Source organism: Ochotona curzoniae, unplaced genomic scaffold, assembly GCF_017591425.1.
Source record: "Ochotona curzoniae isolate NIBS_2020 unplaced genomic scaffold, NIBS_Ocur_1.0 contig_3050, whole genome shotgun sequence".
Taxonomy (NCBI): domain Eukaryota; kingdom Metazoa; phylum Chordata; class Mammalia; order Lagomorpha; family Ochotonidae; genus Ochotona; species Ochotona curzoniae.
The window spans coordinates 158,879-183,286 of NW_024465705.1; the positions used below are offsets into that span (position 1 = coordinate 158,879).

At 42.8% G+C, this 24,408-nt stretch overlaps 1 protein-coding gene across 5 annotated transcripts in view; it reads left to right on the forward strand.

Annotated features, from left to right (window-relative positions):
- The window catches only part of PIP5K1B (phosphatidylinositol-4-phosphate 5-kinase type 1 beta), a 127,045-nt gene that overhangs the window by 37,643 nt on the left and 64,994 nt on the right, over window positions 1-24,408 (forward strand). For all 5 annotated transcript variants that reach the window (XM_040979183.1, XM_040979184.1, XM_040979185.1 and 2 more), the window contains exons 6-8: window positions 2,704-2,821; window positions 4,182-4,334; window positions 7,526-7,825. In XM_040979183.1, the coding sequence (XP_040835117.1) occupies window positions 2,704-2,821; window positions 4,182-4,334; window positions 7,526-7,825 (571 nt within the window). The remainder of the gene's footprint in view (window positions 1-2,703; window positions 2,822-4,181; window positions 4,335-7,525; window positions 7,826-24,408) is intronic.

Sequence of the window (24,408 nt, forward strand, 5' to 3'; positions counted from 1 at the left end):
CCATAAATCTGTCCAATAGTGGTCTCTCCCCTGGTATCTCTAAGCACATCTGGAGGTGAAGATCCAGGGAGATGTGCAGGCTGGGCCAAGGTGACAACAACTGAAACATTCTGAGATCTCTGCAGATCTGAAATTCAGTTCCATCTGGGTCATTAAATGAGCTAGTTGCCCGAAGTACCTCGAGATGTCTCAATTTGCTACTGTCTGAAGCTGGGGGATCTGTCTCCCATAGCAACCAAGTGCATTGTGTTATTTGTATATATTTTCAAGTTGCTCACAATCATTTTTAGTTATTTTAAAGTTATCTTTAGGTCTTCTAAGTTTGCTCGCCAGGTTATTTCACTTTATAGATGGACAAACCCCAGCACTTGTTTCATGTTGGAAAGGTGATATGACGATCCCATTCGGCTGTTTGGTGTGCTGGATTCCAAAGCTGAAGGAAAGACCACGTCCTCACTTCTCCCCATTTTCCACAGACTTTGTAATAAAGTACCCACATGGCTGACAAAGATTAAAAATGTACTCTCAGGCTCTTTATGGAAGAACTTTGCCAATCCCTAATTTATATGACATATACTTAGCAGATTTTAGGGGGATGATAGAATGTTAGGAGGTTTGTGGGAAAATGGAATTTAAAGATAAGCTTGTTTGGGGTTGAAATCCATGCAAAGAGTTTTCAGAAAGTTCCTGGAACAAATGACCATGTGTGGATTTTAAAGTTTTTTTACACTAGAATAAACTTACCTTTCAATTTTATTTTCTGTGAAGTTTTTATAGTTCCCTCATACATTTTTGTGATGTGGTCTGGCATCATGATGAACATGATGCTCTTCCTGTCAAAACTCTTCAGTTACATGTCAAATATTCTTGGAAGTAGAAAGAAGCTGACTTCCTATCAATAAAAGCTTTATGCCCTTATTAGGTCAAAATAAGAGATTTATTAAATTGTGGTAGATTCTAAATGTAGATCATGTGTTCACAGCATTTGTATTCACAGTTTTCCTTGTATGACACCCATGGGAAGCAGACCATGATGTACTTGCACCAGCACTTAGCAGACCAAAACTCTTGAAGCGAGAAGATTGAAAAAACAAGGAGGGGATGCACAATTATTGATGTTAACCAGAAATGAACCAACTCCTGCGACAGGATTCTGTAAGATACCAGCAGCAAGGCTAGGTAGCAGGTGGAAACTGTCTAATATACGTAGAGTGAAGAACATTTTTATTATGAAAATATAGGGAAGAGAAGCAGCATAAGTTGGTTGCATTGCTCTTTTATTGTCTGTTAACAGGAGAGGTGGGATGATGTAAAATGAGATAGATTTGGGGACTGGTGAACATTTTGTAAAGTACTTGTTCCTTCTGAATTAGTTGAGCTGGCAACACGAGGGTAGTGATAGGGTAGAAGTTAAGGTTTTTACCACACATTCAGAAATGTAACGTGGTCTTGTTGCTTCTGGCCCACAACTATAGCGGTGAACCTTTCCCAGTCGCTCCCTCAGTCCCCTGGTCCTTGTAGTTAAATTTAGTCTCAGTTTTCCTTCAATGTCTCGCTTAGACTGTACTACAAAAAAGATTTGAAGACATAACATAAAATTCTATCATATTGTTCTAATTATTCACTCTAAAAAATTTACACATGCAGAGGTTAGGTGGCTTGTCTGAGACACGTAAATGTGTACTATTGTATAGAGCCCAAGAGGGAGATGGATAAACATTTAAATCAGGGAGGTTGATGTCCCTAAGGATGTGAGGAGTGAAAGATGTAGACAGGTAGGGACAACGTTGCGTTCCTTAAGCAGCATTTTGAGCGTCTGAATATCCACTGTGTGAATCCTTATATCGCTGTGTCACAAGTATTGTGAAAAAAAAAAAATTCAAAACTGAAACTAGAAAAGAAATATAATATTTTATTTGGACATGAAAGCCAAGTTTTGAAATCCTAAAATATTTAATATTTCTTTGGAAAACATGGAGAGTTCAGATTGAGGGCCTGTCCATTTCTTGTGTGAACTTTCTGTATCTAAGAAATACTTTGCTTCCTTCTGGCTAAAAATATTTACCTGATATCCAAACTTTATGGTCAAAGAAAAAAGTTCTCTGAATTACTCTAAACATCAACCCCTGGCTGGGACGGGTGGGTTGTTTGTTTTTAAGGTTTTATTTATTTGAAAGGCAGAGTTAGTTACAGAGAAAACAGGAAAAACAAAGAATGATCTGTTCTGCACCAATTCAACCAAATAGCCACAAGGGTGGAGATGGGCCAGGCTGAAGCTGGGACAACATCTGAGTCTCTGTGTGGGTGACAGGGGCCTTACTCCCCTGCTCTCCCAGAAGCAGTAGCAGGGAGCTGGGCTGGACCTGGGGCCCAGACAGGGAGGTGTCACAGATGGCAGCTTAGCCACACTTTTCTCAAAGTGGTTTCAATGTGAGGATGGGACCATTTTCCCATAAAGAAGACATAAAAGTGGGCGGGTGGGTGGCAACGAGCACACTGGTTGGCAGGGAATCGCTGTATGGGGTGGCCATAACCATTTGTTGTATCTGATTTTAGCTCATGGCCATTGCTCTTTGTGACATGGATTGCTTTCTGCAGAGATGACGTTGACCCAACAGAACCAGTAGAGCTGGAATATGGAGTCCTACGTGTCTTTTCTAATGTCCTCTCTGTATGTGTCTCTCCTGAATATTTTACCGGCAGTGAGGGAAGCAATCTGACCCCTGCACATCACTTCCCAGACTTCCGATTCAAGACATACGCTCCACTGGCCTTCCGCTACTTCAGAGAACTTTTCGGTATCAAGCCTGATGATTACTTGGTAAGAACCTGCAGCCTCACTTTCTCCTCAAGGAGTGTATGATGTAAACATTTGTCTCAAAGCAATAGTGACAGTGGCTTTTTTCGCTTATTCTGTTAAGCTTTAGGGGCATAGTAAAAGTTCCACATTTTATAATGATTATAAATTTATATTCAAGAGATGCAATTTGACTTTGCTACCTTTTTTTAAAAAAGGTGTAATTTTGGGCCCGGCGCGGTGGCGCAAGTGGTTAAGGTCCTCGCCTTGCACGCCCGGGATCCTATATGGGCGCCGGTTTTAATCCCGGCAGCCCCACTTCCCATCCAGCTCCCTGCTTGTGGCCTGGGAAAGCAGCAGAGGACAGCCCCGAGCTTTGGGACCTTGCACCCGCGCGACCCGGAAGAGGCGCCTGGCTTCGGATTGGCATAGCATCAACTGTTGCAGTCACTTGGGGAGTGAATCATCGGATGGAAGATCTTCCTCTCTGTCTCTCCTCTCTGTATATCCGCCTTTCCATATTATGTTCGCTGATTCACTCCCCAAGTAACCGCAATGGCTGGAGCTGCAGCGCCGGTCCGAAGTCAGGAGCCAGGAGTGCCTTTCTGGGTCTCCCATGTGAATGCAGGGTCCCAAGGCTTTGGGCCATCCTCAACTGCTTTCCCAGGACACAGCAGGGAGCTGGATGGGAAGTGGAGCAGCGGGGATTAGAACCAGAACCGACACTCATATGGTGTCCCAGCATGTGCAAGGCGAGGACTTTAGGTTACTGTGACGTTCCCTGACTTGCTACTTTTAACACATAGTTCAGAAACTGCTATAGTAATTGATATTTAAGTAAGTGTACTATCAGTTTCTACTTCAGTTAATTATTCTAACAGAAATAATTAGTGCTAAAAATCCTTGTGAGTTTTGCTGACTAGAATCTGTGTGAAATCCTATTTTAGTTGCCTGATTTATGCCATTCAGTTCAAACTCACATTGACCCACAACTGGTTTCACCTTGACCTACAGATTTTAATAACATTTTGTTAAAGCTGGTTGGTTTTGTACCCAGGCTCTTTTGGAACGTGTTTTTACATTCACTAGGGGCATATTTTATGCCTGGCTCTTCATGTCTCTGCACACCGTGAGGAATCGTGAGACACGAATATGTTTGCTTGTTTCAAAGCGTCCTAGTTCCCAGTGCTGAATGCATTAAAGGTGATGGCTCCAGCATATCTTTAGAAATCCCGTGAACAACTCTCTTAGGGTACTCAAGACCACCTTTGAAAGCTCGTAGAGAATTTCAACCTGGCCCATGAAGCCGCATCGTGCTGAGATTGTCCTAAGAACCATTCTGTATACTAAGTGTATTGTTCTCTGTTTGTGTTTACCCTCCTAGTATTCCATCTGTAGTGAGCCTCTGTTAGAACTGTCCAACCCTGGGGCCAGTGGCTCCTTGTTCTTCGTGACCAGCGATGATGAATTTATCATCAAAACAGTTCAGCACAAAGAAGCTGAGTTTCTCCAGAAGCTCCTGCCAGGATATTACATGGTAAGTGTGTGCCCACAAGCAAAGCTTGTGCTTTAGGCTGACTTAGTTCTTCCCAAAATCTTTTTTCCAAATGACTCGTCCCTCTGGTGAATTTCATTCTGTGATGAGTTTATACCATGGCATTCATCAAACAGATTTTAAGAAATGAATAGGCACCAAGTGATAGAATACTCATGTGGAGTCACAGTCCTGGGTTCAAATCTCGTTATGCTTTGGGGGTTCAGGAGTAAATGACACAGTTCCTGGGGTCTTAGTTTCCGAAGGCTTTCAAAGCTAAGAAACAGTAACTACCTGATACAGTTGTTGGCCCAAAGGATAGACACAGGATACAGGATAAAGAAAGGGAGGCCTCTAGGCCCGGCGCAATGACTCTATATCTAAATCCTCACTTTGCAAGTTCCAGAATCCCATTTGGGTGCCAGTTTATGTCCCAAGTGCTCCACTTCCCTTCCAACTCCCTGCTTGTGGCCTGGGAAAGCAGTAGTGAATGGTCCAAAGCCTGGAAACCTTGTACCCACAAGGGAGACCTGGAAGAAGCTCCTGGCTCCCGCCTCCTTCCTCCTGCTGCCTGCCTCATGTCTTCGGATCAGCTCAGCTCCAGCCATCGCAGTCAGCGGTCATTTTCGGAGTGAACCAGCTGATGGAAACTTTCTCTCTATCTCTTCTTCTCTCTGTAAATCTGATCTGCCTTTCCAATAAAAACAAATAAATCGTTTTTCTAAAAAAAGTCCTTGCAAAACTCTTTGCAGGTTTATGTAGTAGTAATATTAATGATTATCAATAATCCGTTGCTTGCCATGTATTAAGTCTTCAGTGCTTGGCATGCATTAACTTATTTAGTCATCAACGCTAGATATTAAGGTTGTCATCACCATTTTGCAGATGAACTGATCAAGGCAAAGATAACTTGACTTATTTGCCACCAGTTACACAGCTAACTATCTGCAGAGATGTGCCTGGTAGGAACATTTGTAACCTTGTACTACACACCATCCCTTATCTTTATCTTTATCCTTTATGTTGTGTGAGTTCTTCCTAATGGCTGCTGTAGAATTCGGGATTTCATGGGTTTGATATGATTACATGAAAGCCATCTCTTGTATAATGCTAAGACAAAGGAACAATATCTTGGCCTAGCAAGATTTGTTAGGCATTTAGTTCAAATTTTCAAAAGAGCAACCGTTTCCCCTAAGTATTCCTGTGATTTTTTTTTTTTGAAAGCATTTTTTTTTTTATTGGAAAGGCAGATTTACAGAGAGAAGGAGAAGCAGAGGAAGATCACCCATCTTCAGGCTCACTCCCCAGCAGTCATTTCTCAAACCAGTGCCCTTATGGGAGGTGGGAGTTGGAGAATATAAATGGGAGAAAGACTGTACCTGGTGGCAGTAATTTGTAATGAACCTTGTTAAGAAAACAAAGAGATACATGAAAGCATATTGTAATTCTGATCAGGAAAACAAGTTAGGGTAGTTAAATGTACTATATGAGTAGTGATCAACTCAGAAAAAAATTCCTAGTAGGAAGAAAATTTCTAAAATAGATGATTTTGTAAAACAAAAGACTGATAAGAATAAAACTACAAAATGCTGTTGAAAGATATAAAGATCTGAAAAAATGAAAATATTTGCTGTGTTTTTGAACTCAGTATTATCCTGATTCAGTTACCCCCAAATTACAAATGCACCCTGATTCCAGCTGAAAGTTTCATTAGTATTTTTCCAGAACATAACAAAGCTTACTAAGTAAAACAACACTATTAAAGTGAACAAGTAGTGGAAAAAGAGTGGGCAAGGGAAAAAATGATAAGCCTGCAATAACATACACCAAAAATCTGTACATTATAAATGAATACATAATATTAATAAATCATATGCAAATGAATCAATGGATTTTATTCAAGTGTCAGAAATAGGCAACTGTATTAGATAGCTTGTTAAATTGATGTAAGGAGATTTAATAGGAACGTCACACTAATCAGTCAATAGCTCTCAGTTTGGAGAAAAGATTAAATGTCCTGTGTCTGATCTTTTCACATCAGCTCTGTAGATGGTATGATGCAGGGTACTGACAAAGCTATTAAAAACGTTGAAAACAATGGACATTTATAGCCATGGAGTATCAAAAGCTTTACTTTTTAAACTACGAATTTGTTTGATTTGTTTTTTAGAATATTCTTTCTTTATTTAATTGAAATGCAGAGTTACAGAGGAGAGGGAGAGAGAGACAAATATTCCATCCACTGTTAATTCTCCACATACCTGCATGGCCAGGCGTGGGTCAGCCCAAACCCAGAAGCTTGAAACTCCAACCAGATCTCCCACGGGGGAGGTAGGGACCTAAGCCTTAGACCATTTTTGCTGCTCTCCCAGGTGCATCAAAAGGCAGCTAGATAAGAAGTAGGGTAGGGCTATAACCAGGGCGCGCATGGGAAATCGGGATTGCAGGTGGCGATTTAACGTGCTGTTCCACAGATCCCTAAAAGCTTTCCTAAGATGCCAAAAAGGAATCAGAGGATAGAAGGGGGGCATGGGAAAGATTTCTCAGAGAGCTCTTAGTTACAATTAGACAAAGGAACTAAGTTCTGTTATCCCATTACATAGTAGCGTGACTACAGATAATCATCACACACTGTGCATTAAAAAAAAACTCAATAAAGACCTTTTTTTTTTTAGTATTTTCACCCCAAAAAGTAATAAATATTTGAGGAGACAGCTGCTTAATCTAATCTGAATATTCTACAGTGTATCATGTATCAAAACTTCTTATGGCCCAATTGTTCTATGCAAATTTATCCAAAAATAAAAAGCACAAAAAATGAGAAGGTAAATGTGACTGTCTTGAAAATAAAAAGTTTTGTATTATAAGAAATAGAGGAACCAAGGATGCTTTTCACAGTGTACGTTCCCTGGAGGAAGTGGTCTTTGTTTCTTGCCTGCTTTTAATGTGGGACAGTACTAAGAGTGAGTTCTTTACTTTAGCTATGATAGAGAGTAGTCATTCCTAACACCTGCACAATTTTTGCTGGTTTTTGTTTCTTTTTAGGATTTATTTGTTTTACTTTGGAAAGCCAGAGGGAACATCACTGATCATCCTTGGGCTAGCATAAAAACACGCGCGATTGGGAGGGTGGCATGACTTTGTAAAAAGTAGCAGACTGTAGCTGACTTTTCCGTTTGCTTTGTCTCTCCTAGAATTTAAATCAGAACCCAAGGACGCTGTTGCCAAAATTTTATGGACTGTACTGCATGCAGTCCGGGGGCATCAACATCCGGATCGTGGTCATGAACAACGTGCTGCCCCGTGCCATGAGAATGCACTTCACCTACGACTTGAAAGGCTCGACTTACAAGCGCAGAGCATCCCGGAAAGAGAGAGAGAAATCCAACCCTACCTTTAAGGACTTGGATTTCCTGCAGGACATGCACGAAGGCCTGTATTTCGACACAGAAACATACAACGCACTCATGAAAACACTGCAGAGAGACTGCCGGGTAAGCTGCCGCCATCTGGTTTATTATTGTTTTTCTCTTGGCTGCCACTTGCTGAAAGCGTAGAGAGGAGGCCTGTCCACACTGGACGTGCACAATCCCATCGCTCCCATCCTGTGGTCACAGGGTCTGGAATCCCGTGACTCACGTCTCTGTTTATTTTCATAAGAAGCTAAGTCTGCTTTCTTTAATAAAATGCAACAGGAAGATTTTTTTTTTCCCTTTTTACAATGGGGAAGACCGTAACCTAGAAGGCAAGGAAGAATAGGTTTATGCAGTGATTATGAGAAAAAGTGTACCTGAGTGTTGGAAGATTACAATGGGGCGGGGAGGGGGAACAAGCTGAGAGAACATGCACTCAGTGGGCTTCATTCAGGAGGCCCTGGCGATGCAGCGTGGGTGTGGAGCTGTGATGCGTGCACTGCGTGAAAGGCCTCCAGCTGGACCTCAAGCGAGACTTAGAACACAGGAAGAAGCCAACAGTGCAATTTTGATCACTTTGGAAGGGTGAGGGTCTTTGATCATTAAGTTCTAAGGGCTGGCGTTGTGGCTCCGCAGATGAAGCCACTGCCTCTGCCAGTGCTGACTCAACTCTCCTCTGCTCTCTTGATTTTCATAGAAACAAACAGTTCTTTCAAAATTTTTAAAAAAAAAATTCTTACAAATATTATTTCCTGGCCCAGATAAATGTCTAGGAACGCTCTGAGCCACCTGTCTCAGTTGGCCAGCAGAGGTGAGTGGACCGCATGGTGGTGCAGAGTGGACCCAGGCCTGGCTAGGGCTTTTTGGAGGGGCAGCTGGGACTCACGGACAGATAGGCACTGGGCAACATGGGATAGACCTTGCAGCCTGTGGCCTTCTGGCCAGATAATCCACATCAATCAGGGGATAAGGGCCACTTGTCTACAGCCTTGAACTCAAGTGAAGGTGAGGAAGACCTCAGATGCACCAAAGCAGGAAGCTCCTAGTTCTGTGCTTCTAGCGGTACTCTGTATAACGCAGAGGACGGTTGAGAGCATAACCTTGGCACCATTTCCTTCATGGACAGAGGTGGGACGCCCTCCTTCTGCCTGCATGTCCCTAGCAGTGTTGCCAGCAGTGCCGGAATCAGTGCTGCTCATGTGGGCGTTTTCATTGCTGAAGAACTGGATTATTAAAAAGGTTAAGCAGGTTGTCTAGAATCATGTAGCAAGATGGTGACCAGGTCAACATCAGTTTAGTTACAAAGTATGTGCTCTCAGCAACTGAAATCTCTCTCTAAAGATTTTTGTAAAGGATCTTATAAGAGGTGGGAGAAGGGTTGGTGAATGCTAAATTATAGCTTGCTAGGAGAAATAAATTATAGTGTTCTATTGATAGGTAACAATAGCACATGATTTTTTAAAAGTTAGAATATTTTAAGTATTTTAGCAATCATAAATGTTTGCCGTGAGTTGGACATAATGCAGGGTATACATGAATATATGCATCACATGATGCTCCATAAATGTGTAGAAATTTCACATATCCGTTAAAAACATTTTTTTTAATTTTTGAAATTTTAAAGAAATGAATCAGGGGAGGAACAGAGGAACCAAGCAAAGAAAAATATTCCTAGCAAAGCTATTCAGATATCTGGGTGGATAGGGGTGCTTCATGTTTTTCTTCAAAAAAAAAAAAAGAAAACACACACACATATTTTAATAGAAACCTTTTTCCTGTGTTTTTCTGCCCTTACAGGATGTGAGTGAAAAGTAACTCTGAATTCCCCAAGGTTTAACACAAACCTCTCCGATTTTAGATTTAGATTTAGATTTAGAGAGAGAGAGAGAGTGTGTGTGTGTGTGTGTGTGTGTGTGTTTCTTGCCTCTTTCCTATCAAAGGCCAGCTGTGTTAGACTGAATACTTCTATGCAGAGCCACTGCAAGGCAGGTTTGTCAGTGTGTGTGTGTGTGTGTGTGTGTGTGTGTGTGTATGTGTGTGTGTGTGTGTGTGTGTGTGTGTGTGTGTGTGTGTGTGTGCTCTTTCCTATCAAAGGCCAGCTGTGTTAGACTGAATACTTCTATGCAGAGCCACTGCAAGGCAGGTTTGTCTGTGTGTGTGTGTGTGTGTGTGTGTGTGTGTGTGTGTGTGTGTGTGTGTGTGTGTGTGTGTGCTCTTTCCTATCAAAGGTCAGCTGCGGCTGTATTAGACTGGGTACTTCTATGCAGAGCCACTGCCAAGCAGGTTTGTGCCCAGAGCTGAGAGGAGGCCAGATTCCGCATCAGGAGTTGAGAGCCTGGAGACTGGCCTTTTTATCTTTTGTTCTTTTGGAGTTTGTTGTTGTGCCAGGCACAAAATTCAATGAGGAGTTAGCCTGAGGCAAACTGCCTTTCACTCATTCAGTGCAGGTGACCTTGACTCCAACACAGATGCAGATCTTCTTTCAAGTGACCTTCAAATAGGCTTTTGTGGGTTGGGAGCATGTAAATATTGAGCTATAGGGGGAATGTGGTGTCCATCCCTGATCTACTTTGACCCCACGTGGAGTCAACAGGGGAGCTCTGAGCAGAGCTGCCTGAGTAAGGCATTCTGGAATGGCGGCTCTTGATACTTGGGCCTCCCTGAAGTCTGACAGGTTCTGTGCCCCATCCTCCCTGGAAGGACAGACTACAGGGAGCTGGGGAGTTTGCAGCATCTCTTAAGGTTCCCGCATGATAAACAAGCTGAAACGTGTATCCTACATGAAATCTGCACTCCTCCAGAATCCCATCATCTTCCCCCAGGCCTGCATCCCTTCCTGTCTACCCTGACCCAGGGTACGTGATCATTGGATGGTCAGCTGGCCCAAACCAGTACCTTAAGGTACTGGTACTGTCATTTATGTCATGAAAGAGTATTTATACTTCCACCATTTGTTTTACTGAATACTGACTCTTGTCTACTTTAGGTAAATCGCAGTACTCCAAAAAGTCTAGAATAATCAAATCAAAATATGCTGATTTTAGTGCAAAAAAAATTTATGTCAATACATGATTTTTCATCGTGTGCCCTTTTTTCATGAATTTTTCTTAAGATCCTTCATACACATAGATTTCAGGTGTTTTGCCACACCAACTTAGACTTGTCTTTCGTTTATGTTTTCCGTGAGTTCTCTAAAGCACTTTGTGTTGTGTTCCCAGCTAGACTGTAAATGTCTCGAAGCCAGACAAGGCTTACTTCTTACACCTCAGTGTTCCTGAGCCCTGGCCTCAGTACAAGTCACCTGATTGTGATGAGAGCTCTTTCAAGTTGCAAATTTATATATTGATTTTGGGAGAAAAATTAAGAACTGCTTTTGTATTCATTTTTAATTTACTATGATTATTTCTTCCCTGACATCTCTGAAAAATCTGGACTTCCATATCATTCACTTAATTTGATAAATTATTGTATTCTGTGGTATTTATTTATAACTCTGGGAAGTGTCACTGAGACAGAGTGTATGAGTCAAAACTAATCCTTCAAGTAGTTCAAGTCATGTACCAGATGATCTTGATGATTAATGACCTAAGGGACTTATTTTACTTATATTACCATTTTTTGTTGAGCAGCAAAGTTATTAATTTTTAAATAGTGTAGAACCAATTTTCTCTTTTCATACAAATGACTGTTGCCATAAATATTAATAGGTTCTCAGAATTTAATGAAATCAGAGTTAAGAATACGGAAATGTTTTCCTGTGCAGACAAGGATCTTCCTGACTATAGCAGGATTTTCCATTTATAGATAAGATTGCCATCAGCTCTGGGCATGTTTTTATGGGTTATGATATGGTTTCTTTTGTATAAAACTTAATTTAGCATCATAGTTACCCTTCAGCTATATTTTGCCTTGGTATTAATTTTCTTGCATTTTGTTTAAGCAATTTATTTTTCTTTTGATTTTGTTTACTTTCCCGTTTATCAATGAATGGAAAAAAGTGCCTCAGGCCACATAGAAAAGCAAATGCCGCATGTGAGTGAAACCATCTTAAATGCAAGCTCTGCCTTTTTGTCAATAGGGAATTGGAGCTTGTTTTTAGACTTTAACCAAAGCATGAAAAGTGTGTAGGGACCCATATATTCCATGCCTCTAATATTACTAACAATAGAAGATACGGATTAATTTACTCTCTTTATAAAGGTGTTTTATAAATACACAAATTCCGTGACCGAATTGATTTGCTCCAATGTTTTAAATTATGAGTTTTGCTTTCACTAATATTATTTTGATACTTTAGCAATATAAGCTTAAAGCAAGGTTAACGTTGATATACAAATAAATAAAACCAAAAAACCAAAACCATAAAATCAAAAATTGTTCAAGCTGGAAGACATCTTAACCCTCCCTTGGCAATAGTGAAATGATGTCTTCCTGATAGTCTGGGGAAAAATTATTCTGGATACACCTAACCAAGACAGGTTTCCTTTTGAGAAACAGAAATGAAGAGACTCTCAAATATGCAGAGATTTACACTTTTTAAAAAAGTACTTGTAATTCTTTCTTTAACGACTTTTTTGTAAAAATTGGGGGGTAATTCTGGATTCACATGCAGTTAGAAGCAATAGTACACTTAAAGTATGTCAGACACAGGCCGACCTGTTATCACTTGCCGACTGTTTCCAACACAAGTGAACATGGTAGCCTCTTAGACGATGAAATGTGCAGGCCACAGTGAGGCTCATCTGCTGGACAAGGAGGTAAAGGATGCGTGGTGGACAAGCCTGTGTGAGTCCCATTAACTACAGAAACCACAAGATGGGCAAGCCTATGGTAGCAGGTATGGGTTTTTTTTAACCCTTATTTGAAGCTACAAAAAATAATACAAAAATGCATAAAGAATGGAGACAGGGACTGAAATATGATATCCTCAAATCCCAAGGAGAACATTTCCTTCTCATTTTACTCCCAAAGGAAATATTACCTAACAAGAGAGAACCCAAAGATTTCCCAGGTTTGTTGTTGCTGTTTTCGCACAGTGAAAGGAATAATGGAAGCCGAAGAGTTTGATCTTAGGAAGTGGAATGATGCCCTAGTTTGTTCAGATTTTCTGCTTTTGTGTGAAAAGCAGCTATCTGACTTTGATCTTGTAGGTGACTTTAGGTGCAAGGTGTAGGTTCCCAATAGGAAAGCTCACAAAGTGTTTGGGGGAAGGAAGCGAGGAAACGAAGTAGCCCTATGAACAGATCTTCCTCTCTGGTGGGAATCCTGTGAAAGCAGGAGACTAGAACAGGCAGGGAGAGGGGAGAGAGGCCCAGAGGGGCTGATGGGAGCAGCCACTGGAAGGGCCTGTGGTTGGCCATTGTGTCATCGTGGTGAGGCCAGTGTGAATCAGTCAACCTGAGTCAAGATGTGAAGTGGGATGGTACAGATAAGGGGCAGCAAACCTAGAGCAGACCAGACAGAATTGGGGCTGCACACTTTGGAAGAACTTCTGGAACCTGCCGAGGGACTGAGCTGCAAAAAGTTGAAAAATATTTGATTGCTCCTGATGCCTAGGAAAAGGTTGCAAAGGTTAGGAAATGACTCAGAAATATGCATTTTGGCACATGTATTGTACAATGCATGGTGTATCTGTCAGACATGACCTTGAGATTGCTGGTAACACTTTCAAAGGTTAAAGTTAGTTTGCTTTTATAGCAGCTTACTTCCCTTTTTACTTTTTTCCCCCCATTTAGCTCTCATACATGTCAATAGGCATTGAAGCCTCCTTTCTGCTTATCTTTAAATTTTTATTTGAAATGCAGAGTTTCAGAGAGAGAGAAATATTCCATTTTCTAGTTCAATCTCCAAGCGCCTGTTCCAGCCAAGGGAGGGCCCAGCTGGAGCCAGAAGCCCAGAAGTTAATCCAGGTCTCCCACATGGGTGACAGAGACCCAAGTACTCGAACCGTCACCTGCTGCTTTCTGCGGTGCACGTGAGCAGAAAACTAGATTAAAACTAGAGCGGTTGGGATTGTGCGTGGACACTGTCATATGGGATGCCAACACCCCAAGCAATACCTTAACTATTGCACCAAATGCTGTAGGGTTTTGTTTTATTTATGCAGTGTGTCAGTGCTGTCAGACTGCGGCCTGGTTGACTGCCTTGTGACAACCAGTAAGTCCTTCTCTGGCCACGTGTCAGTTCTAATCTTGCCCATCACAGTCACCACACCCAGGCTGTTGAAAGTTTCTCATCACAGGTCACAGTCTGCTTTTGCCTTTACCCCAACAAGAGTGGGTCCCTTTGACGTCACCAGTATTCTGCCTTCAGACACTTTTTTGGCCAAGTCAGTATAGCTCTTCTCTGCTCACTTTTGTCCCTTGAGATATTATACTTTGGTAGTGTAGTAGAGAATCCCCACAGGGAAGTTTCTGATTCCTCCATGAGAGTGAAATGACTGAGCACAATCCTTTCTTAAAAAATTTCTGTAGTACATTTCAATGTGTCATTAAGAAGAATCCATCTGTGAATTTATCTGTGTGTAAACCTCAGAATAAGTGCTTTGAAAGGGACGCATAGCTCCCTAGACAAACCAGTTGTTCACACTATTAGGGATGCAGTGAAGTACAAATCTGTTGTGTTTTAAAGAATCTTGATGCAGCCTGTGGCTCGTCGGCCTGGCTGGATTGGGGTTCCTCCTGTTGTCCTGTTTGTCTGCAGGTGATGACAGCGGTTCTTAGGAGGGTGGGAGTGTCCGTCCTGTCAATGCTCAAAGAGCTGTCCACCTTGCTTCTGGATTGCTAGCAATTTCAGGAAAGAAATGTTGGCAAGCTAATTTTCAAGGAACAGAGAAAGCAGCAATTTAGCTTACAAATGTACTCCTTTGGAGTATGAGAAAAATAGTTTGTTAGTCATCCACAGCCGCTCTTCCTGTCTCACTTCCACTTCCCACATTAAGCTCAACAGTTAATTGGAGTTCCATCTGTGCTGTTTAAACAGTCACCTCTCATTTTACACATTCTACTTTTTGCAAGTTGGATTCTCTTCCAGGGCTGGGGTGAGCTAGCCCTCTTTTATCCCTCTGTCCATGGGGATGAGCACCATTGGAACTCCAGGGTCCTTGTCACATATGGGTACACGGAGACAAGAACCTTGCCACCACCCCTAGCACTCACTGGGTTTGCTTCACTCCTGGAACTGTCACCTTCAGACCCAGTATGATGTGGGGTGCTGAATTGGGTGTTCTTCAGCCAGCTTCTTTCACCTTCTTTAATTTTGACCATGTATGCATATTATTCTTCAAAAAATTAAAATATGTTAAGCCTCCAAAGAATTCATTTCTCATGATGCCTGCTAGAAGCTGGGTTTTCCATTGCTGCTTGGAACTTACCCTGCGGACGCTGAGTACCCTGACCTTGGAAGTGTCTTGGTCCTGGTGGTGCCTTCCCCACACCTGCCCAGGGATAAGGCAGGATCAGCGCTCAGCCTGATTTCTCCCCTGGCCTTGGAGCATCTCCTTTCACAGACCCAGTCTTTCCTTCCTTTTAAATTATTTAAAACTTAATTGTTTTTGAATTCTCATTCTACATAAGATTTGGTGCTAAGACCTGTGGGAGCTAAAAAATAATAATAATAATAATAGAATGTGTTCTTACCTGCAAGAAGCTTAGGGTTTCAACCTTAAAGTTCAAACAGTCAAGGTCTTAGCTATGGTGGATACTTTCTCCCGTTCTTCCTGTTCTTTGTCCGTAAGATGAAATGTGAAAAGGGAGTTCTATGGACTTCTTTATTACCAAGAAGGCCACTTCACCAGAGGGGGTAGACTGAGGAGTCCATGACACAGAGAAGTTAGTGTGGACACTTGGGCTGAGTGTGACCCTGCATCTGCCTAGACAGCAGCTGGCATTTCTGGGCTGTATCACCAGGTAATTGCATGAAGGGAATCAGTCATGATGAAACCAACTAGAAGATATTTAGTCACAAGTTTTGGCATTTTCACATAAATTATTACCTTTAAAATGCTTTAAAAATATCTTATGAAAGGCATGGTGCAGTAGTCTGGCAGCTGGGGTCCTGGTCTTGCATGTGCCAAGATCCCATATGGCCGCTGGTTTTGGTTCCTACAGCCCCACTTCCCATCCAGCTCCCTGCTTGTCACCTGGGAAAGCAGTCAGGAACATCCCAAAGCCTTGGGTCCCTGCACCTGTGTGGGAAACCCGGGGGAGGCTCCTGGCTCCTGGCTTCAGATCATTGTGACTTCAGGCATTGCAGCTGCTTGGGGAATGAGTCAACGGACAGAGGATCTTCCTCTCAGTTTCTCCTCCTCTCTGTATATCTACCTTTCCAATGAAACTAAATATATAACTTATTAAACTATCTTTATTTGTAGGAACCAATTATCTATAAAGAAAAAAATTCTACAGTCCTAACAGTGTAGGAAATTGATAAACATATGTGTGTGTGTATATACATTTATGTATGTGTGTATAAAATCTTTTAAAATGATAGATGGCCACTTACCACTTCTAGTGGCATACAGTACACTTCTATCAGTTTGCGCTTATATAGAGAGCAATAAAAGCCTTGGTACAGATTAATCCAGCATAGTCCAGAGTTCTGACTCACTACATTAGGCACAGTAAAAGTCACATGATTGTCATAATTAGGCTAAGGATTTGCTGCTTATTCATTCTGTACTGCCAGAGCAGTTCCTCTCTTTATTACATTAGCAAAGAGCACTTGGAGTGCTATTGTGGGAACTGAATTAGGCAGCAGAGTTCTGACTGGAGTTGGACATCCGGCTGATTCTGCAGCTAAAGTCTGAGGGAGCTGACAAGTCGTGAGGAATGGCGGACCCTTTGATCCGAATTTCCTAGAACCAGTGTTTCTAGGAATGTCTGTTTGCTGAAATCTTCAGAATAATATTTTAATTTTATTACATTTATATTTTTGTTTTTGCTAGTCATTAATTCTCTCTTCAGAGGCTATTCAAATATACATGAAAGTGCTTCAAAAAGTTTGTGGAAGGGATCAGTTCTGTAGCATAGTAGGTTAAGCCTCTACTGCAAAAACTGGCATCCCATATGGGCACCAGTTTGGATCCCAGCTACTCTGCTTCCTATACAGCTCCCTGCAGATGGCTCAAGTGCTTGGGCTCCTGTTTTCAGTCTGGCTCAGCCATGGCCATTACAACCAGCGCATGGAAATTCCTTCCCCTCTCCCTCCTCCTTCTCTCCCTGTAACAATACTTTCAAATAAATATAAAACCAATCCTGAAAAATTCATGGAAATAGAATTTAAAAATAAGTTTATTTTGTTATACATCATTTTTCAAATTCGTACATAGTTTGTTTCCTAATGTACATTTTCCTAAACTTTTTGGAGATGCCCCATAGATGAGCTGCACAAGTGACTGCAGATTCTCAACACCTCCTCCTGCCTGGTCCACATTGTGTTAATGCGATTCTGCTTTCGATCTTCCATCAGAGAATTATCAGGTCAGGCGAGTATAGACACAGCGACTTTTCTGGCTTTAGATGCTTGGGTGAAATTCCTGACTCTCCAGGTTTTCTTTTCAGCTGTGCCTTCTCTAGCCCAGCAGCCAGCAGAAGTAGTGGTGAATTAGCCCTAAAGAGGCAGAGAGGTGCTTTTCACACAAGCGTTTCAAAGCACAATAAATAACACTAGTTTGGGGAAGTCTTAACATTTTTCAAAACTGGACAGGATTTTTTTTAGTGTTATATTGTGAGTTTAATAAATAGACTCAAAATCTGCATTTTTCATAAGATAGAACATGCATTTTTCAGAAGATAGAGGTGTGTTAGATCATGTATAAATACAGTTTCTTCGGCATCTTGGGAAAGGTTGGTGAAGGAGTCTCATGAGGCCATTCAGAAGAAATTTGTGTTTTCCCAGAAAGCCTTAACATTATGTGTCACCTTATATACAGATGGCGCAGAGCCTGTTCTCTGAATGTTGCTTTCCTCTACTGGGACGCTTGTTTCGCCCGGTGGTCTCTGGGCTTGATTGTGCCTTTCATGAGGGCGGCAGTGCAAATTGTGGCCATCATTTTAAATTATGGGGAAAAAAGACCCAGGCTCATTTGCTATGCCCAGAGATGATGGTGGAAGTTGTTCCCTGCTGCAGGGCAGATAAAGTCTTCCATCAGGCAGGGACATGGATGCAGACACCACTCTCCTGGTTTTCCTCCCTGTCCTCCAACCCGCTCCTGCTGCTGCCAAGTCACTGACAGAATGCATCGTGCAAGAGATCACATCCTGACCTCTCAACCCGGGCTCTAGAAAGAGAATGCGGTCACCAGATGAAACGCGAATGCAGAAACGGCTTCACAACTGGGGCTCAAGCTGTGCTCCAAGTCCTGCACCTGCAGATTCGTGTCTCCTTGAAGATCGATGCAATCGTCATGGAGAGCCAGAGAGGAGAGAGGGGAGAACTGGACCTGATTTACACTGACTCCACCTGGACCCATCTTCCCGCCTGTCCTGGCCTTCTTCTCTGTAATATGAAGCACCTCCTCCTAGGCTCCACATTAGTTTTTTCATTCATCTTTTCACTAAGGACCCCTGAAAGTGAAAGATTCCCTAAAAAGTATAGTACCATGATCTTACATTTAAAATATTGATAATTCTGGGCCCAGTCTTGTGGCCTAGTGTCTAAAGTCCTTGCCCATATGGGTGCTAGTTCTAGTCCCAGTGGCCCCGCTTCCCATCCAGCTCCCTGCTTGTGGCCTGGAAGGGGCAGTTGGGGACGGCCCAACGCCTTGGAATCCTGCACTCGCGTGGGAGGCTCGGAAGAGGATCCGGGCTCCTGGCTTTGGATCAGTTGCGGCCACTGGGGGAATGAATCACTGGACAGAAAATATTCCTCTCTGTCTCTCCTCCTTTCTGTGTATCTGCCTTTCCAATAAAAATAAATAAATCTTTTTTAAAAAACAAAAAATAAAATATTAATAATTCTTACTGATTGATACAAGGAGTGTCCAAATTTCTAGTCCAGAAGCAACTTCTTTCCACTCATTTGCATTAGGGCTAATTAAGTCAATGTCTTCCCTCCCCCTGTGCATCTCTTTTTAATTTAATTTGAAGGTGTTCATTGAAAAAACCATGCTATTTTCTCCCAGAATCTGGGTTTTGTTGACTGCATCACATGGTTTTATTTAACATGTTCCCATCTCTTCTGCTTTTCCTGGAAATTAGCTTCTGGATCTGGGAGTTTGGTCAAGGTCAGCTCTTACTTGTTCCTTACTACTTAGCATTCTTAGCAGCTTCAGCCGTGGTAGTCAACTTCTTTCATTTCCAAATGTTGGAGTTGCGATGTCTTTATGTTCTCGGTAGCTTCAGCCGTGATAGTGCTGCCGTTTCCAGATGTTGGAGTCACGATGCCTTTACGTTCTCAGCAGCTTCAGCTGTGATAGTCAACTTCTTCCATTTCCAGATGTTGGAGTCGCGATGTCTTTCTCGGTAGCTTCCGGTGTGGCACTGCTGCTCACCCCAAGCTCTTCCCAGGGGTATTTTGGATCCATCCGATGACTGTTGTTTCTGAATCTTCTGTTAACCTAGCTACATTCCTAACAGAGTTGAACTTTCAGAAGGACAGAGGTCAGGAAGCTCAGGAGGTGTGCTCTGTCTTGGGAACAGCACAAAGCATTCCTAGAGTGATTGAAGAGCCTTTGTTTTGACACAGCCTGCCATAGATTGTCCTTGCAAAAGTTTCCTGAGAATTGTGATGATCTTCCCCGACTTGAGACTCACCCTGGTGTAGAGCAAAACAATCTTGTCTTTTATCTGAGGTATGTGCCCACTAATTAAAAATATCTCTGTTTACATCAGCTTGAGATTTGTTCTTGACACAGTGTATATAAAACACCTGTCAGGTGGGTGGGATTGAAACACTCTGGCCTCTGTGTTTTTCAGACAACAGAGTACATGGTCACATGGTCAGTGCTAAAAACGTCACAGGCATTGTGACCATGATGCCAGAGTGCTGAGGTCGTACACTTAAAAAGGAGGCACTGATTCCTTGTGCCGAGAATATCAATTCTCACCTGCTTGCAAACATGGAAGGCTTCCCCACAATGCTCAGCACACAGCTGGAAGAGTGCTTGTGAGCAGTGGTCTAGTGGTAAAGACAGAGATAGGACCTGCAGTTGAGTTTAAACCACAGCAGGACACTGGTCATGTGCTTGAGTTTTTAGAGGAAAAATGAAAAGCAGTCAGATTTGAAAAGAAGCACTGGACATTCTAAAATAGATAACATGACCAGAAGCCTCAGGGCTCACATTCCAAGCAAGATGAGGAGTAATTGTACTTGTTTGATAAGACTGGCAGGGATCCATAAACCGTGATTAGTAACAGGAAGACCTAGCATGGGACCCTAATTGGAAAGCGCTTCCAAGTTACATTGAAGACTTAGTGCCACAAGACTGGAGGCTTTGAGTGGAGGTGAAGTGAAAGTCTAGCAAGCAGGAATAAAGGGAAATGGACATGGAGTCCTCAGACTGAGTTGGTATTCTGTTGATCAGAGCACCAGGGCTGGAGAAGAGCAGGCAGCCTGCAGTTCACATGAAGATAACTTTAAACCTGCAGAAGAACTGGGGAGAAAGAGCTGCTCTGGAATGAAATCAAGAGAATGTACAGAGCTTAGAGAGTCCAGAAGGCCACAGTAGAGCCATGAAGACAGACTCAAGGGAATAGCTGAGGTACTGTCTGTAGGAAGATGGTCACTGTGTTTGCCTAGAAACGATCTATTCACTCTTACCTGAGATCCCCCTGGCCTCCTTTGTTCAAGTATCATCATCTCCCCCCTGGACAGTTGAAACACTTCCCTATCAAAAGTAGGCACCTGTGGGCCTGGTGTGGTATACTGCCTAGTGGCTAAAGTCCTCACCTTGCATGCTCTGGAATCCCATATGGGTGCTGGTACTAATCCCGGCAGCCCTACTTCCTTTCCAGCTCCTTGCTAGTGGCCTGGGAAAGCAGTCAAGAATGGCCCAAAGCCTTGGGACCCTGCACCTGTGTGGGAGACCCAGAAGAAGCTCCTGACTCCTGGCTTCAGATTGGCACAGTTTTAGCCATTGCAGCCATCTGGGGAGTGAGTTGATGGACAGAAAATCTTCCTCTCTGGCTCTCCTCTCTCTATATCTGACTTTCCAAAATAGATAGATAGATAGAATCTTTTTTAAAAAGTAGATACCTGTTGTGGGAAGTCTCCACAGTCCCTCCATATTTCTCCTCAGGCTTTCCTACAATGTGTAATTCCAGTTTACATAATGTTGAGGATAGGAAGATGGACTATTTTCCCCTAAAGATCCAGCAGGTTCAACTGTGTCTGGCAGACTGGACACCCAAATTCTCACCCTACCCCCACCCCTGCTGCCAAAGAGAGCAGTGATTAATACAGTACAAAATTAGAGAAAGGAGAGGAAGAGAGAAGAAACAGGAAGCCAAGGACCATGAGGAGGCAGGGTGGTCCTGCAGGTGCTTTCTGGTGCGGGAGACTGAGGCAGATTAACCCAGCTAATTATCACAGTTAGGAACAGAGTAATCCCTCTTATCTCTGGTCTTCAGGTGAGGATAAGAAATTCACAAAGGTTAGAGACGTTGCTCAAGGACAGATGGGGGAGTCATGAGTCAAAGTAAGGTACCTGGCTACAGACAAGGCTTACATTTGGGACAGCCACTTTAGCTCATGCTAACATTGGAACAGTGACAGCCTTCAGTGGTCTAAAGAGCAGAGTGTTAAAGATGAAGAAGGAAGAGGAGAGAACAGCTATTCTTTGTGGGCTTTGGGCACATAGGATTCTAGGCCCTGCCACTCTGAGTTGGAGTATCCCCCACACTGGGTTCCCAGCTTGGCAGGAACTTGGGGAGCACTCCTCATGCATCCCCCGTGAGAAGCTGCGTAAGGTGCACTTTTTTTTTTTAAAGATTTATTTTTATTATTTTTTATTGGAAAGGCAGATATACAGAGAGGAGAGACAGAGAGGAAGATCTTCCATCCGATGATTCACTCCCCAAGTGAGTGCAACGGGCTGATACTATGCCGATCCGAAGCCAGGAGCCTCTTCCGGGTCTCCCACGCGGGTGCAGGGTCCCAAAGCTTTGGGCCGTCCTCTGCTGCTTTCCCAGGCCACAGGCAGGGAGCTGGAAGGGAAGCGGGGCTGCCGGGATTAGAACCGGCGCCCATATGGGATCCCGGGCGTGCAAGGCGAGGACCTTTAATCACTTGCGCCACTGCACCGGGCCCTTAAGGTGCACTTTTTAACCAATGGTTCTGAGCGTATCTTTCCACCTGCCACTCTGAAATGACTTTGTTCCTACTGCATTCTAACACTGCCATGAACTTAAAGTAGTCCTTGGTAATGAATGGGGAAACATCTGACCTTGAGAAAAACAAACACTGCAGGATTCCAGCAGGTTTTCAGTTTAAATCATTCATGTTTTCTTGCTTTATATGTAGAAGTGAAATCTTGCCAAAATTAGGTGAAAGAGCAACTGTACTTATGTTGTAACCTTGTTCTTTGAAATACTACAAGTGCAGATACAGGGGCTGACGCTGTGGCGTGAAGGTTGAGCCTCAGGTGCCAGTATCCCATATGGGCGCCAGTTCTTATCCTGGATGCTCCACATCCAGTCAGCTCCCTGTGTATCGACTGGGAAGGCAACAGAAGACATCTCAAGTTCTTGGCCACTATTCCCACTGGGAGACCTGGAGGTGACTCCTGGCTCCTGGCTTTAGATCGGCTCAGCTCCGGCTATTAGGGCCGTTTGGGGAGTGAACCAGCAGATGGATGAATTCTCTTTCTCTGTCATTTTTCTGCAATTCTACCTTTCAAATAAAAGTAAAACAAATCTTTAAAAAGTGCAGATACAGAATCCACCAGCAACATTAAGTTCAGGCACACATTTGGGAATAGATGCATGTCAGAATGACAGACTGGCCCAACTGCTGCCTATCGTGTTGCAGGATGTTGTTCCCTCTGAAAACTCACATATGAAAACTGTTTGGAGCTTTTATCAATTCCTTTAATTAAAGGAAGAGGAAGATGTGAATTACAGAACAATTTTCTTTTTAATTGATGCAAGTCTTAAAAATTGTGGCTAAAATCTGTTCCCAGAATTTCTCATTATGAAAGTTTGTTAAAGTGGATTTAAAATATATGCAGATATAGTCATCTTTCTGTTCCTTAACTTTTTTGTGGCTGGTGATTTTGGCCACAAAAATTTGTGTGGTAAGGGCCCGGCGCAGTAGCCTGGTAACTAAAGTCCTCACATTTCGTGCACTGGGATCCCATCTGGAAGCCAGTTCATGTCCCGGCTCCCTGCTTCCCATCCAGCTCTCTACCTGTGGCCTGGGGAAGCAGTGAAGGACGGCCCAAAGCTTGGGACCCTGCACCCATGTGGGAGACCTGGAAGAGGTTCCAGGCTCCTGGCTCCGGATCAGCTCAGTTCTGGCCATTGTGACCTTTTAGAGAGTGAAACAATGGATGGAAGATCTTCCTCTCTGTCTCTTCTCCTCTCTGTATATCTGACTCTGCAATAAAAATAAAATAAATCCTAAAAAAATGTTGTGGCCAACTTTTTGCATAATTAGAATAGAACTTTTTAAGCCTTTCACTCTGAAAGTAGGAGTGTTTTCCTGGGGACACTTTGACCCAAATTAAGAGGACAAAGAGAATTAATCTTTTTAAAGCTTCTTGCTGCTTTTGTTACTGCTAAACCATAAAGTTCCCAGCTTTAGGTAGTCAGAGGGAGAACTAGTAAATGAGAACTCTCTCTCTGTCTCCCTCTCTTTCTTTCTCAAATAAATTCTTAACTCTTAAAAGGAAGGTTGTTATTTATTTGAAAAGAAGAGTTACAGAGAAAGAGAACAAAATCTTCTTTTCTCTGGTTCACTCTACAAATGGCCACAGTGGTTGTGGCTGGGCCAGACCGGACCCTGGAGCCATGGAATCATACAGATCTCCACGTGGGTGGAGGGCCCAAGTACTTGGACCATCTTCTGCTTCAGGCACATTAACAGGAAGCTAGATTGCAAGTAGAGCAGCCAGGACTCAAACCAGCATCCAGTTGAAAATGGGGCAGTTCCCACGCAGGTGATAGCAGTCACTGCTGGTGGCCCATTGGCCAAAATGCTATTTGATAGCCAAGCACTTGATTTAACCAGAACTCTTGCACCCAGAGTTTTTAAAGGAATCAGAACCTCATCAAGTGATGTAGTAAGCAGACTACAAGACAGATTGTTGTTTCGTGTTGAGGGTTTTTAGTATTTTAGGGGTGTATCCTTGTTTCTTCAAAGCTAATACCTGACATCTCTCACACTGGTGTAAGGATCTGGGTCCCTATTAATGATCATTATTGTGATAGTACGTAACATGTAACCAATCTGTTACTTTATTCAGAATCTTTTCTATGGAGTTGCTCTGCATTGCCATATTTAATATTCACAAGACTCTATGCAGTGAGTATGGTTATTGTCACACTTTGCAAATGAGGAAGCTGAGGTCCAGGGAAGTGTGTTAGCCTGCCTGAGGTCACAGACTTCATGCCGTGACTTCCTGAACAGTTTTGTGTGTGAAATGCCAAGTACATTCAGTCTGATGTAGGGTAGTAGCTAAGATGCCATTTGGGATTCTTGTGTCGCATAACATAATGCCTGGGTTT